The 16,143-nt window shown below is 40.0% G+C and overlaps 1 protein-coding gene across 6 annotated transcripts in view; it reads left to right on the top strand.

The window, feature by feature from the left end:
- The window catches only part of TULP3 (TUB like protein 3), a 64,517-nt gene that overhangs the window by 36,910 nt on the left and 11,464 nt on the right, over positions 1–16,143 (top strand). For 3 of the 6 annotated variants that reach the window (XM_019464844.2, XM_019464838.2, XM_019464839.2), the window contains 2 exons: positions 6,550–6,709; positions 7,372–7,548. In XM_019464844.2, the coding sequence (XP_019320389.2) occupies positions 6,550–6,709; positions 7,372–7,548 (337 nt within the window). The remainder of the gene's footprint in view (positions 1–6,549; positions 6,710–7,371; positions 7,549–16,143) is intronic. The other 3 variants (XM_019464841.2, XM_019464842.2, XM_019464843.2) reach the window with 3 other exon arrangements.

Genomic DNA, 16,143 nt, shown 5'->3' with positions numbered 1-16,143 from the left:
CTTAGAGAAGATTCTTTTTAATACTTTTTTAGTGTTTATTTTTGAGAGAGAGAGCATGAGCAGGGGAGGGGCAGAAAGAGGGAGACACAGAATCTGAAGCAGGCTCCAGGCTCTGAGCCGTCAGCACAGAGCCTGACACGGGGCTCAAACTCACAAACTGTGAGATCATGACCTGAGCTGAAGTTGGACCCTTAACCGACTGAGCCACCCAGGTGCTCCTGATTTTAGGTAAGATTCTTCAACTCTGGGGCCCACTATTTCATCTGTAGAGTGGGGTCAGACTGGATAACAGAATGTTAGATAGGATCTTAGAGTAAGTTAGAGCTGAGATGGAAGTATATTGAGGAAGGCTAGGTTGCTGCTTGGTCTGGGCCTCACAGGCTGGTAGGATCTTGATGGAAGGCTCATAGTCCGGGGCCTGCCAACCTACCTGAGGTGTACCATGCACTCCCATCCATGACAGTGGCTTACTGTGGCAGTGATTATCAGTGGAGGTGGGAGAGCCTAGGGAACCTTATTCTCCCCACGCCTGCCTGAAGTATACAGTAGATTAACCTCTTAGGAGTCCTGCTTTGGGAATGTTCCCATGGTTGAGTCATTGGTCATGAATTTTGTAGGATGAGAGATAGTTTGATAAGAGCAGCCAGAGGTCATAAGTCTCATGAGGATTGGTTCATACTAACCAATTTCATAAGTGATGAACCTAAGCCAGGGGATTAATTTATTAATTTCTAATGAACTATATACCAGAATCAGCTGGTCATCACATTCCTATCTGCGGGAGGTTTGCAATTATTAAAGTGGCCTGGTAAGTTTGGAATCAGAGCAAGTGGAGTCTGTAAAATGATGTCTACAGTAAATATCATTGTGTGAAGGTATAATTAATTCATCTCTACTAAAGGGATACACCTGCCAACAGAATGAGATATGTGAGTATCTGGCCAGGCCACTCGCTGCCTTATACAGTACAAGAGACACAAGGTAACTCTTGCTCTAAGTTTTATCCTACCTTATTTCCACACTGACCATTTCCCTTCTCTTAACTCATTCTTTCATCATCCATGTTTCAGCAGTACTGAGCAGGTTTGCTTCTTTCATATCTGTCTTTTTTCCCTGATAGTATAATCTTAGTATTTAATGTTTGAAAATCCTAGATTCACAGATAATTTACACATGGCTGTTTTTGTCCTATATAGGTTTTTGAACAGCTTTATTGAGGTCTAATTCACACACGGTAAATATACACCCAGTTAAAGTGTACACATGAAGGTTGCCTGGGTGGCTCAGTTGATCATCTGGCTCTTGATCTTGGCTCAGGTCATGAGCTCACGGTTTGTGGGTTCAAGCCCCATGTCGAGCTCTGTGCTGGTGGTATGGAGCTGCTTGGGTTCTCTTTCTCTCCTGCTCTCTCTGCCCTTCCCCCACTCACACACACCCTCTCTCTCTCAAAATAAATAAACTTTGAGAAAAAAGTGTACAAATGATTTTTAGACCTCATATAAAATGGAATCATATAATATGTAGTCATTTGTGTCTGGCCCCTTTACTTAGGAAAATGTTCATCCATGTTGTCACATGTATCACTGCTGCAGTCCTTTTTATTGTTGAATAACATTCCTAGTTGTGGATACTCCACATTTCATTTATCTATTCATCAGATGATGGACATTTGCATTATTTTCACTCTTGGGCTATTACAAATAATGCTGCTCTGAACCTGTGTCTAAGTTTCTGTACAGATATACTTTCATCTCTCTTGTCTGATATACCTCAGGTAATAGGAGTGAGAGAATTCCTGGGTCATATGGTAACTCTGTTTAACATGTTAAGGAACTGCCAGACTGTCTTCAAAAGTCACTGAACCATTTTACACATTCTCACCAGCAATGTCTGGGGCCTCCAGCATCTCCACATCCTTGTCAGCACTTATTATTTTCTGTCTTTGATTACAGCCATTTGAGTTGCATTTCCCTAATGACTAATGATGTTGAGCATTAAAATGTACTTAGTGGCTCTTTGTATGTCCTCTTTGGAGACATGGAGAAATGGAGAAAACCCATTTTTAAATTGGGTTATTGTCTTTTTGTTGTTAAATTATAAGAGTTCTTTATATAGTCTAGATCCAAGTTTTTTATCAGAAGTATCATTTGTGAATACTTTCTGCAATTTTTACTTTCTTAATGGTATTGGTTTCAGCATAAAGTTTTCATTTATTTTTTCTCCTGTGTCTTGCGCTTTTGGTGTCATATCTAAGAAACCATTGCTTACCCAAGATTACCAAGATTTGCTCCTATGTTTTCTTCTAAGAGTCTTACACTTCCTATGATTTGCTTTGAGATAATTTTTATATATGGTGTAAGATGAGAGTCCAACTTTATTCTTTTGCATGTGGATATCCAGTTGTCCCAGTACCATTTATTGAAAAGGTATTCTTTCTCATTGAGTATATTTTGTTTTTATTTTTACTTGTTTCTCTAGGGTACTCACTTTTTTTTTCAGGGTATGTGAACTCCTTAGCTGGCTACAGATTGTAAAGATTTTTAGATTCTTCCAGGGATGTTACTCAGCCATGGATGCACATTAGGTGGAGAACATTTATGCCATCTGGTGGACAAGGGATTGAAGTACAACATAGTCCCTTTTGGTCAGGTTGCTCATCTGTTTGTTCCTATCATTATAACAGAGGTGGTCATTCGCACACTGAATTGGTATTTTAAGAAGTGTGATTTGGGGCGCCTGGGTGGCGCAGTCGGTTAAGCGTCCGACTTCAGCCAGGTCATGATCTCGCGGTCCGTGAGTTCGAGCCCCGCGTCAGGCTCTGGGCTGACAGCTCGGAGCCTGGAGCCTGTTTCCGATTCTGTGTCTCCCTCTCTCTCTGCCCCTCCCCCGTTCATGCTCTGTCTCTCTCTGTCCCAAAAATAAATTAAAAAAAAAAAAAAAAAAAGTTGAAAAAAAAAAAAGAAGAGTGATTTAGGGATTCCTGGGTGGCTCATTGAGCACGTGACTCTTGATTTTGGCTCAGGTCATGATACCAGGGTCGTGGGATTTAGTTCTGCATTGGGCTCTGTGCTGAGCATGGAGCCTTCTTAGGATTCTTTCACTCTCCCCCTTAGCCCTACTCACTCACTCTCTCTCTCTCTTTAAAATAAAAAAGAGAGGGGCGCCTGGGTGGCGCAGTCGGTTAAGCCTCCGACTTCAGCCAGGTCACGATCTCGCGGTCCGTGAGTTTGAGCCCCGCGTCAGGCTCTGGGCTGATGGCTCAGAGCCTGGAGCCTGTTTCCGATTCTGTGTCTCCCTCTCTCTCTGCCCCTCCCCCGTTCATGCTCTGTCTCTCTGTCCCAAAAATAAATAAAAAACGTTGAAAAAAAAATTTTAAAAAAAAAATAAAAAAGAGAAAGAAGTGTGATTTAAAAATTTTAGTCTCGTCTTCTTTTGATCTGACTTTGCGTGCTAGGGAGATTAGTTATGTTTAGCCAAACTGTTAGATTGCAGGCAACCATTCTGATATTGCTGGTTGCCCCTTGTGGTCAGCCAGTCTGTTCCAGAAGTGTCATACTGTAACCAACCCATCACTTCTAGGGAGTCTTTCTGTAAAATTGAGCATCAGTGAAGTCAGACTCTCACTAATTTGAGGCTTGCCTGAGCTTTATTATTTTATTGCATGAAGCCATTTGATGGAATCCCCCCTCCATCTAATCTCCTTTATTTCCTCATTTATTTTGGAATTACTATCCAATATTTTGCTCCCGGGGAGTGATAATAGGACATACCACTGCATTCTGGAAAAGATGGATTCTTTGAGTTATTCTTCAGTTTCCAAGGGAATTGGGAAATTTAAAGGTTTGGCTTATGTGACACTGAAGGTCCTGAAAGCAACGTATTTTAATTGCATATAGGGTATCAATCAGTCACCTGTGGCTCTCTTCCTGACTACCCATCCTTCTTTTAATATTGTAAAGAATCCTTTGTTTATGCAGCTTCATTTACAGCTTTTTAGGGAAGGTAAAACAAATGAAATATGAGTTGACATTGTTGCATTGAAGCTCAATTAACACCTACTATCTCCCTCCTCCAAACTGTGTGAGGATGATTAGAATGCTAAATCAGGAGACACTTTTCACCAAAATAGCAATTTGCCCGCCAATATTTTATGATTTTTTTCTCGTTTAAAAATTTGGACAATAGCAGGTTATATTCAGTTCTGTAACGTAGTAGTAGTGGTGGCTACTACAATCTACAGTTGGTGTCTTTCCCTCAAGTTGCTGATCTAAATAAGTGTGACTTGTGTTGAAGTTGATAGAGAAAGGCTTCACCAGATACACTGGTAGGATCACTGTGGCCAGGAGTCTGGTCTGCCCTTTACAGGTCTAAAAACTGGGTTTTGTCAGTGAACCTAAATATAACCAGGTCCTTTGGCACAAACTCACACTGGTCAAACTCGCGACAGTCAGGTATGAAACCAGATACCAATTTATTAATATACAATGGGAACCCCAGCTCTTCCAGTGTACATTCATCTCTGCTGCTCATGCTTCCCTGCTCTGGGAACATGATACCTAAGAAATTAATTGAAAATTAGAATGCTGGTTGGTAAGAAGGGAATTTGAGGAAATGAAATTAGTAGTCCCAAGGGACATTTCACCAAGGCCGTGAAGAAGCCCTTATATGGTTTCCTGTCCACAAACAGACTAAGGTCTCCCAGGAAATTGGATACTCTTGTCTACCAGATTCAACATTTCTCTGTCTTGGGACAGGTTGGATAACCTCTATCAAATTCTTGGTCTTTGGCTGCTCTTTTCTGGACCACCAGCAGAATACCCCTTTTCTGTAGAGCATTTTTTCTTTACATATGTTAACAGAATGGATTGGCTGTGGCTTGCATCTTTGCTTCATCAATTGTTGCCAGTTATGAGACTATATGAGACTAGATAACTGTGGCCACATAGATGCGGCAGTTTCTCATGTCTATTATGTTTCATGTCCCATCTCTTCAGCCGGCTTACTTCCGATCCACTACGTAAGACTTCTCAGTTGCTAGAAGCAGCTCATTAGGGCCTCTTATGTATTTAGTGTTCCTTTTACATTAAGGTCCATCTATTCATATCAATTCATGAGTCTCAAAATAATCTGAGAAACTTCAGTTATTCCTTCCCAGCTTGCTCTAACCTTTATTCATTCTTGATGGAATAGTCCATTTTGGCACATTATCTTCGCTCCCTAGTCTTTTTTCTTATTCACGGGGTTGGGTAAAGAGTAGTTCTGTTTCTTCTGTGTCCTCTGAATTTATCTACAAGCTTTCATCAGCCCAGTTGAGGAAAAACATACATCCTTTTCTACTGATTGTCTCACCCCATGGAGTAACTCTTCTTCTCGTGGCAATTTTTAAAAGCAGTATCAGTGAAAAAAAGTAAATAGACAGCTTTCTGCCTAAGAAACAATAAAGTAGGTTATAATATCTTTGCTTTAAAATCATGGTTTAGTTTTTTTAGCTTGGGGCTTAGCACTTTCCTATTCTGAGATATCCCAGATCCATAATAATTTCCAGGTATTATATAATCTCTTATTTGTCAAAGCTTAAAAATAATATATGTGCTAGTATCTTCCTTTTCATCATGTTGGGTTTTTTTCTCAGAGTCTCTCATACTTTTTCCCTGACTTTCCTTGCTACCATATTCTCTATCACTTTTGTCCATAAAATTGATTGCTTCTATTTAGAATGTCCTGACTGAAAGTTTTCTTCCCTCTCTTTATCCTTGGTTCTGATTTGTTTTATTTCTAATTATGTAAAAATGAGCAAGAAAGGAAAAGCCACTGCTCCGTAGTTGACTAAAATATGGAAATAATTTGAAGTTTAGAGGATACGAAGTTTTATGTTTTTTCAATTATAAAAGTTAGAAAATTTAGAAAATACAAAAACTAGAAAAAGGAAAAAAAATCCGTAATCTACCACCCAAAGAAATCACCATTACTATGTTTCTTTATCTTTTCTCCTATGCACGTTTATGTATTTTAAACTTGTGATTGTGCTTTGATAATAATATGATAATTACTATAAATATTTTATATTTATTTATTTTTGAGAAACAGAGTGAGACAAAGCATGAGCGGGGGAGGGGCAGAGAGAGAAGGAGACACAGAATCTGAAGTAGGCTCTGGGCTCTGAGCAAGTGGTCAGCACAGAGCCTGATGCGGGGCTCGAACCCACAAACTGTGAGATCATGACCTGAGCCGAAGTCAGATGCTCAACCAACTGTCACCCAGGTGCCCCATAATTACTATAAATATTTTAAATAGACTTGGATCACTGCCTCAGCTTGGCTAGAAATGCATTTGTATCATTTTAAATAGATCTTTAAAGGTGTTTGGTAAATATATAGTAAACAAAATGAGTTAATCATTGTCATTCTCTGTGCCTCAATGTTGCCATGTCTTAAGCAGGAGAAATTAATTCACAAGAGGTTTGTGAGGATTAGTGAAAAACTGTAAATGTTCGAAGCAGCTAGGTCCTGTCATAACTCTTCTGGCTATAATATCACAATTTTTTCCTAGAGAGCGCTGCTGGAGAAGAAGCAGAGAAAAAAGCGCCTTGAGCCACTCATGGTACAGCCAAATCCAGAAGCAAGGCTACGTCGATCAAAGCCAAGAGGTAGCGAGGAGCAAACTCCTTTGGTGGAACCTCATACCCCACAGAATGATGTCATCCTACGTGGTGTGTGTTTAGGCAGCACCTCTTCCCACTAGGGTATAGTTTTCACAAACCTAGGAGAAGGCAGGAGGATTTTCAGATGGACCAGAGGGACAATTATTAGCATCGTTACTAGGTACCTTCATAAATCTTTTAATTACATTCTGGATCTTTGAGTTAAAATAAAAGCCATAGATTAATCAGTGGAAGATACGTTGAAGTTCGTGTCCACCCTAGAACTATTGCTTTCATTGCCAAATGAATTAGTCCAGAATGGCCTATTTGAGGAAGGGATTGTCTTGATTGTTGCATCATGACAGAGTTAACCATGAAGCCAGGAGTAGTAGAGACCATCCATTCTTCCAATAGATAGGACTCAATGGACCATGTGAGATGGTGAGCTATTGACTTGGACAGGATCTGAACTTTGGAGGACCTACTTTGTTTTCATGGTCTCATTCTTTAGTTTCTAGAGCATACAACCAAGTACGTTTTATTTAGTGACAGTCACAATGTTAATAACTTGAACACCAGTCCTGAGTTACTTTATTAACAAATATCTGTGTGAATGTTAAGGAAGGAGAAGCAAAATGGTTTGGTGGTTCTTAATTCGATCACATACACCAAAACCACCAGCTGAATAATGGATAATATTTTCCTCTTTTTTCCTTTCTTTTGGACCATAGGCATTGATGGTCCAGCTGCCTTTTTGAAGCCAGATGCTCAAGATTTGGAAACCAAACTTCATGTTCTTTCAGTAGGCTCTTCTGCTACAGAAGAGGATACCGAAGGAAGCGTTGATGGGGAAAGCACTGTGGATACTGCGCCCAAGCCAGATCTCCAGGAGATTCTCCAAAAACATGGTGAGGATTGGTAATGATTGTAAGGCAGTCAATCACCTTAGCCACGTATAACTTTTCCTTTCCTTTTTTTCATTGTTGGTTAACAATCTACATGATTCAAAACTGCTTGGGGGGTGAATGGGTGGCTCAGTTGGTTAAGTGTCTGACTCTTGATTTCAGCTCAGGTCATGATCCCAGGGCCATGGGATCAAGCCCCACATTGGGCTCTGTGCTGATGGTCATCAGCCTGCTTGGGATCCTCTCTGCCCCTCCCCTGCTTATGCTCGCTCGCTCTCTCTCTCTCAAAATAAATAAACAAACATTTTTTTAAAAAACAAAAAAACAAAATTGCTTGGAATGTGGCTTCTGGCTTTACAGAGGTAATATCTGAGAACTGACCATTGTCAACCATAGTATTTATCCTGTTGCTTGAGAAAAATAAAATAATTAAATATATATTAGAAGCATTAGCTACTATATGTGACTATTTCTTTTTGATATTTTATTTTTAAGATTTTATTTACTTTTAGAGTAGCAACAAAAATTTATTTAAAAAAATTTTTTTTCATATATAATTTATGTCAAATTGGTTTCCATGCAACACCCAGTGTTGGTTTCCATACAACACCCAACAGGTCCCCTCCTCAATGCCCATCACCCACTTTCCCCTCTCCCCCACCCCTCATTAAGCCTCAGTTTGTTCTCAGGATTTAAGAGTCTCTTATGGATTGCCTCCTTCCCTCTCTGTAACTATTTTTTCTCCCCTCCCCTCCCCCCTCCCCCATGGTCTTCTGTTAAGTTTCTCAGGATCCACATAAGAGTGAAAACATATGTTAAATCTTTCTCTGCCTGACTTATTTCACTTAGCATAATACTCTCCAGTTCCATCCACATTGCTACAAATGGCCAGATTTCATTCTTTCTCATTGCCAAGTAGTATTCCATTGTATATATAAACCACATCTTCTTTATCCATTCATCAGTTGATGGACATTTAGGCTCTTTCCATAATTTGGCTATTGTTGAAAGTGCTGCTATAAACATTGGGGTACAAGTGCCCCTATGCATCAGCACTCTTGTATCCCTTGGGTAAATTCCTAGCAGTGCTATTGCCGAGTCATAGGGTAGATCTATTTTTAATTTTTTGAGGAACCTCCACATTGTTTTCCAAAGTGGCTGCACCAGTTTCTATTCCCACCAATAGTACAAGAGGGTTCCCATTTCTCCACATCCTCTTCAGCATCTATAGTCTCCTGATTTGTTCATTTTAACCACTCTGACGGGTGTGAGGTGGTATCTCATTATGGTTTTGATTTGTATTTCCCTGATGAGTAGTGACGTTGAGCATCTTTTCATGAGCCCGTTGGCCATCTGGATGTCTTCTTTAGAAAAGTGTCTATTCATGTCTTCTGCCCATTTCTTCACTGGATTGTTTTTTGGGTGTGGAGTTTGGTGAGTTTTTTATAGATTTTGGATAATAACCCTTTATTGTTATGTCATTTGCAAATATCTTTTCCCATTCCATCAGTTGCCTTTTATTTTTGTTGATTGTTTCCTTTGCAGTGCAGAAGCTTTTTGTCTTGATGAGATCCCAATAGTTCATTTTTGCTTTTAATTCCCTTGCCTTTGGAGATGTGTCAAGTAAGAAATTGATGTAGCTGAGGTCACAGAGGTTTTTTCCTGCTTTCTCCTTTAGGGTTTTGATGGTTTCCTGTCTCACATTCAGGTCCTTCATCCATTTTGAGTTTATTTTTGTGTATGGTGTAAGAAAATGGTCTAGTTTCACTCTTCTGCATGTTGCTGTCAAGTTCTCCCAGCACCATTTGTTAAAGAGGCTGTCTTTTTTCCATTGGATATTTTTTCCTGCTTTGTCAAAGATTAGTTGGCCATACGTTTGTGGGTCCAATTCTGGAGTCTCTATTCTATTCCATTGGTCTATGTGTCTGTCTTTGTGTCAAAACCATACTGTCTTGATGATTACAGCTTTGTAGTAGAGGCTGAAGTCTGGGATTGTGATGCCTCCTGCTTTCGTTTTCTTTTTCAATATTACTTTGGCTATTCGGGGTCTTTTGTGGTTCCATACAAATTTTAGGATTGCTTGTTCTAGCTTCGAGAAGAATGCCAGTGCAATTTTGATTGGGATTGCATTGAATGTGTAGATTGCTTTGGGTAGTATTGACATTTTAACAATATTTATTCTTCCAATCTATGAGTGTGGAATATTTTTACATTTCTTTGTATCTTTTTCAGTTTCCTTCATAAGCTTTCTATAGTTTTCAGCATACAGATCTTTTACATCTTTGGTTAGGTTTATTCCTAGATATTTTATGATTTCTGGTGCAATTGTGAATGGGATCAGTTTCTTTATTTGTCTTTCTGTTGCTTGATTATCAGTGTGTAAAAATGCAACTGATTTCTGTACATTAATTTTGTATCCTGCGACTTTGCTGAATTCATGTATCAGTTCTAGCAGACTTTTGGTGGAGTCTATGCATGCATAGTATCATGTCATCTGCAAAAAGTGAAAGCTTGACTTCATCTTTGTCAATTTTGATGCCTTTGATTTCATTTTGTTGTCTGATTGCTGATACTAGAACTTCCAACACTATGTTAAACAACAGCGGTGAGAGTGGACATCCCTGTCGTGTTCCTGATCTCAGGGGGAAAGCTCTCAGTTTTTCCCCATTGAGGATGATATTAGCTGTGGGCTTTTCATAAATGGCTCTTATGATGTTTAAGTATGTTCCTTCTATCCCGACTTTCTTGAGGGTCTTTATTAAGAAAGGATGCTGTATTTTGTTAAATGCTTTTTCTGTATCAATTGACAGGATCATATGGTTCTTATCTTTTGTTTTATTCATGTGATGTATCACATTGATTGATTTGTGAATGTTGAACCAGCCGTGCAGCCCAGGAATGAATCCCATTTGATCATGGTGAATAATTCTTATATGTGTTGAGTTCGATTTGTAGTATCTTGTTGAGAATTTTTGCATTCATATTCATCAGGGAGATTGGCCTGTAGTTCTCTTTTTTTGCTGGGTCTCTGGTTTGGGAATCAAAGTAATGCTGGCTTCATAGAATGAGTCTGGAAGTTTTCATTCCCTTTCTATTTTTTGGAACAGCTTGAGAAGGATAGGTATTACCGCTGCTTTAAATGTCTGGTAGAATTCCCCAGGGATGCCATCTGGTCCTGGACTCTTATTTGTTGGGAGATTTTTGATAACTGATTCAATTTCTTCACTAGTTATGGGTCTGTTCAAATTTTCTATTTATTCCTGTTTGAGTTTTAGAAGTGTGGAATTTTTTTTCGTTTATTTATTTTTGAGAGACAGAGTGTGAGTGGGGGAGGGGCAGAGAGAGAAGGAGACACAGAATCTGAAGCAGGCTTTAGGCTCTGAGCTGTCAGCACAGAGCCCTACACAGGGCTTGAACTCACAAACCGTAGGATCATGACCTGAGCTGAAGTTGGACACTTAACCAACTGAGCCACCCAGGTGCCCCTTTAAAATTTTTTTTTAATATTTATTTTTGAAAGAGAGAGACAGAATATGAGTGGGAGAGGGGCAGAGAGAGAGAGAGAGACACACACACACACACACACACACAGAATCCGAACTGAGAGAGAGAGAGAGAGAGGGAGAGAGACACACAGAATCCGAAGCAGGATCAAGGCTCTGAGCTGTCAACACAGAGCCAGATGCAGGACTTGAGCCACGAGCTGCAAGATCATGACCTGAGCTGAAGCTGGACACTTAGCCAGCTGAGCCACCCAGGCTCCCTTTAAGATATTATTTTTAAGTAATCTCTACACCCAGTGTTGGGCTCGAACTCACAACCCTGAGATCAAGAATTGCATGCTCTACTGACTGAGCCAGCCAGGCAACATGACATTTTATTTTTAGTTCCCACTCCCTTCTTTTGACAAAGTTGCCACTCAGCACCCCTACTTGGCCTCCCTTTCAGTTTATATTGATCTAGTGATAAGGGGAAAAACAAGTAACAGCTGAGCAGAAATACAAATTGTATCAAAATATCCTTAAGCTAATACTTTACTAGAGCTAATACTTTTACTAGAGCCTACTTTCTGCTAGTTGGAGTTATCATTTCCATGAATATTCCTATACATTTTGGAGATCTCTTGTAGTTTATTTTCCTTCTTAGAAAAATAATTTTATAGTGGAAGGAATTAAGTGTCCTTTTTTCTGCTAAGAAGACTGAAATTGGTATGAAGACATGTTTATCAGGTCCCTACTTTGTAATAGATGGACATCGTAGGTCCTGGGATGTGTGAAGCAGGAGATTCTACCACACAGTAGTAGAACAGATGTACACGCAAACAAATTCACATACTCATCTAAGAAACATGTATTGAGTATATACTATATATTAGGCATTGTTCTAGACACTTGGGCTACAATAGTAAACAAGGTTCCTGTCCTCCTGAAGTGTGTATTCTAATTGAGGCATCATGTACATAAATAGCCAACGGAGCATTGAGAGGGGTACCTAACCCAGAGCTGAAGGTTTGGAAAGCTTCCCAGAGAAAATGATGTCCAAGCTAGAGCATGATGCAGGAAGAGGCACTGGCCAGTTCAGAATGGCTAGAGCAGAGTATGAGGGGATAAGATGTGGGCAGAGGGATTAGAGAGGTGAGCCTGGAGGAGGGGTAAGTGGGCTCTGATCATATAGACCAGACTTATGTTCATATAAGCTGAGTTCTTTCTATAAAAATGGAATTTGCAAACATAGTACTAACGGAAGACATCCATATTGATGGTGAGATCTGAAGAGTTTTACGCCTTTTTGCTACAAAAGAGAAAAAGGGTTAACATTTTAGAAAACAAAAGAAAAAATCCCCTTCACAAACTGAAGAATTTTTTAAATAGCCTTATTGAGATATACTTAACATGCCATACTATTGACCCATTTAAAGTGAACAGTGGGTATGGAGGGGGAAGATGGCAGTGGATTTGGAGTACCCTAGGCTCACTTCGCCCTTTGAACACAACTAGATAACTATGAAATCATCCTGAATACTCCAGAAATGGACCTGAAGACTGGCAGAACATACTTCACAACTAAAGGTAGAGAAGAGGCCATATTGAAGAAGTTAGGAAGCATGGAGATAAAGTTTGGGAAGAAATGAATCATGGCTGCTACAGTGGGGAGGGAGCTGCAGTTGCAGAGAAGGGTGAGAGACAGACTAACACAGAGGGAAGCGCATGGAGAAAATAAATCCCCATAGTGATTGATTTAGAAAGTGAGAGGGGCTGAATTGCGTGTTTTTGCAACCAGTGGGGCTTAAAGCCTAGAGTTCTAAATGTCAGCGGGCTTGGCTCAGGGAGAGCCCAGAGGGCACTGCACTGCTCTTGGAGAGAAGGCAGGCAAACAACCTGTGGACATAGAGTATGGAAGCAGTGATCTGAAGAGACACACAGTGGGGAGGTTAGTTGCTCATCTTGGAGCATGCCCCAGAGAGACAGCATTCACAGAGAGACCCCCTCCAGGAACAAAGGAACTGGCAGGCACCAATTCTCTCCCCCATCCCTCAGCAAAAGCACACAGCCACCTGCAGGAACCAGTGCAGCACTGACACTCACTACCTAACTTGCTTACACTAAGCCCCACCTGCCCCCATGCTTGGGTGGAATTGCCTTTCCCAGTCATGCATGCCTCAGTCCTGGCATGACAAGTCTCCTCCCCCAGAAGACCAGCCCAAACCCTGCCCACACCATATCTCCCTGACCAGAAGTTTGGTGAGGCTTCGATTCCAGTAGTGGTGGCAACAGGACTCATTTCACAAGCAGACCAGAGCATATCTAGTTAAGACGCATCTCGTTCAGGCCAGGGACCAAACACTGCCCACAACAGGAGCCTCTTCAGAGGACTGGCCAGAGGATAAAATGGCTAAGACACAACAGTGAGGCACATGTAGGACACATTTGAGACACTCCTAGAGGCACCAGGCCCTGGGGAAGAGGGGGCGGTACACTGCAGGGCACTAGAGGATCTCTTCTTCATAAAGCCATTACCCTCAAGAACAGGAGACATCGATGACTTTCCTAACACAGAGAAACAGGCACAGAGATTTAGACAAAATGAGAAGACAGGAATTTGTCCCAAATGAAAGAACAGAACAAGGCCAAGCAAGAGATCTAAGTGAAATAGGGGTAAGTAACATGCCTGATGGAGAATTTAAAGCAATGATCATAAGAATATTCACTGGACTTGAGAAAAGAGTGGAGGACATCAGTGAGACCATTAACACAGAGATAAGGAATAGCATAGCAGATATAAAGGGCTCAATAAATAAAATGAGAAACATGCTTGTTGGAATGAAAAGCAGGCTAGAAGAAGCAAAGGGACAAATTAATGACCTAGAAGACAGAATAAACAAAAGAGAGAAAAAAGAATTATGCAGAATGAGAATAGACTTGGGAACTCAGTGACTCCATCAAACATAATAACATTTGTATTACAGGAGTCCCAGAAGAAGAAGAAAGAGGGAAAGGGGCAGAGAATTTATCTGAAGAAATAATGGCTGAAAACTTCCCTAATCTGGGGAAGGAAACAAATATCTAGACCCAGGAAGCACAAAGATCCCCCAACAAAAAGCAGATCCACACCAAGATATGTTGTAATTAAAATGGCAAATATATTGGGGCGCCTGGGTGGCTTGGTTGGTTAAGCATCGAACTTAGGCTCAGGTCATGATCTCATGGTCCGTGAGTTCGAGCCCCGCGTTGGGCTCTGTGCTGACAGCTCAGAGCCTGGAGCCTGTGTCAGATTCTGTGTCTCCCTCTCTCTCTGCTCCTCCCCTGTTCATGCTCTGTCTCTCTCTGTCTCAAAAATAAATAAACGTTAAAAAAATTTTTTTTTAATTAAAAAAATGGCAAATATAGTGATAACAAAAATATATTAAAAGCCACAAGACAAAAACAGTTGCATACAAGGAAACCCCATAAGGATATTCAGTGAATTTTTCAGCAGAAACTTTCCAAGCCAGAAAAGAGTGGCATGAATGGGAAAAACCTACAGCCAAGAATACTCTATCCAGCAAGGCTATCATTCAGAATAGAAGGAGAGATAGAGTTTCCCAGAAAAACAAAAACTAAAGTAGCTCATGACCACTAAACCAGCCATGCAAGAAATATTAAAGAGGACTCCTTGAATGGAAAGGAAAGACCAAAAATGACAATATTAAGGTAGGAAACATTTAAAAGCAGTAAAAATGAATTTTTCTGTAAAAAATCAGTCAAGGAACTCACAAAATAAAATGATGTAAAATATAACATCATATACTTGGAGTGGGGAAGAGAGGAGTAAGGAATGGGTTCAAACTTAAATGATCATCAACTTAATATAGACTATTAGGCTGCTACATGCAGAAGAGGTTATATGCAAACCTAATGCTAACCACAAATCAAAAACCACTAATAAATATGCAAAGAATAAAGAGAAAGAAATCCAAATATATTATTAAAAACCCCAGCACCATGAAAGAAAGACAAGAAAGGATCAGAGAAAATCTTCAGAAACAACCACACAGCAAGTAATAAAATGGCAATGAAGACAAATCTGTCAATAATTACTTTGAATATAAATAGTAAACACTCCAATCAAAAGAAAGGGTGACAGAATAGATTAAAAAAAAAAAAAGGCCTATCCATATGCTGTTTAAAGAGACTCGTTTTATACCTAAAGATACCTGCAGATTGAAAGTGAGGGAATGGAGAAACATTTATCATGCAAATGGATGTCAAAAGAAAGCCAGAGTAGCAATACTTATTTAGACAAAATAAAGGCTATAGGGCCTGGGTGGCTCAGTTGGTTAAGCATCTGAATCTTGATTTCAGCCCAGGTCATGACCTCACTTTTCATGAGATCGAGTGCTGCATCAAGCTTTGTGCTAACAGTGCAGAGCCTGCTTGGGATTCATTCTCCCTCTCTCCCTCTCCCTCTCTCTGTCTCTGTCCCTCCCCCACTCATATGTGCTCTCTCAAATAAATACATTTTTTAAAAATCCTTTAAAAAAAAGACTGTAACAAGACAAAAGAAGGACACTATATAATCATAAAGGTGACAGTACAACAAGAAAATAATAACAATTGTAGGGGTGCCTGGGTGGCTCAGTCAGTTGAGTGTCCAACTCTTGATTTCAGCTTAGGTCATGATCCTAGGGTCGTGTGATTGAGCCCTATGTTGGGCTCCATGCTGAGCGTAGAGCATGCTTAAGATTCTGTCTCCCTCTCCCCCTGACCCCTGCTTGTGCTCCCTCTCTGTAAAATTAAAAAAAAAAAAAAAAAAAAAAAAAGGATATAACAATTATAAATATGCACCCAACATTGGAGTACCCAAATATATAAAACAGTTAACAACAAACATAGAGGAACTAATCAATAGTAATACAATACTAGTAGGGGACTTTAACACCCCACTTATATCAATAGACAGATCATCCAAACAAAATCAATAAGGAAACAATGACTTTGAATGACACAATGTATCAGATGGGTTTCACAGATGTATTCAAAACATTCCATCCTAAAACAGCAGAATACACATTCTTTTCAAGTGTACATAGAATATTCTCCAGAATAGATCACATATTAG

This window comes from Panthera pardus, unplaced genomic scaffold (genome assembly GCF_024362965.1).
Source record: "Panthera pardus isolate Hobbes unplaced genomic scaffold, ASM2436296v1 HiC_scaffold_6, whole genome shotgun sequence".
NCBI lineage: Eukaryota > Metazoa > Chordata > Mammalia > Carnivora > Felidae > Panthera > Panthera pardus.
The sequence above is the reverse complement of the archived record's forward strand: the minus strand, read 5'-3'. Positions and strand labels throughout refer to the sequence as shown.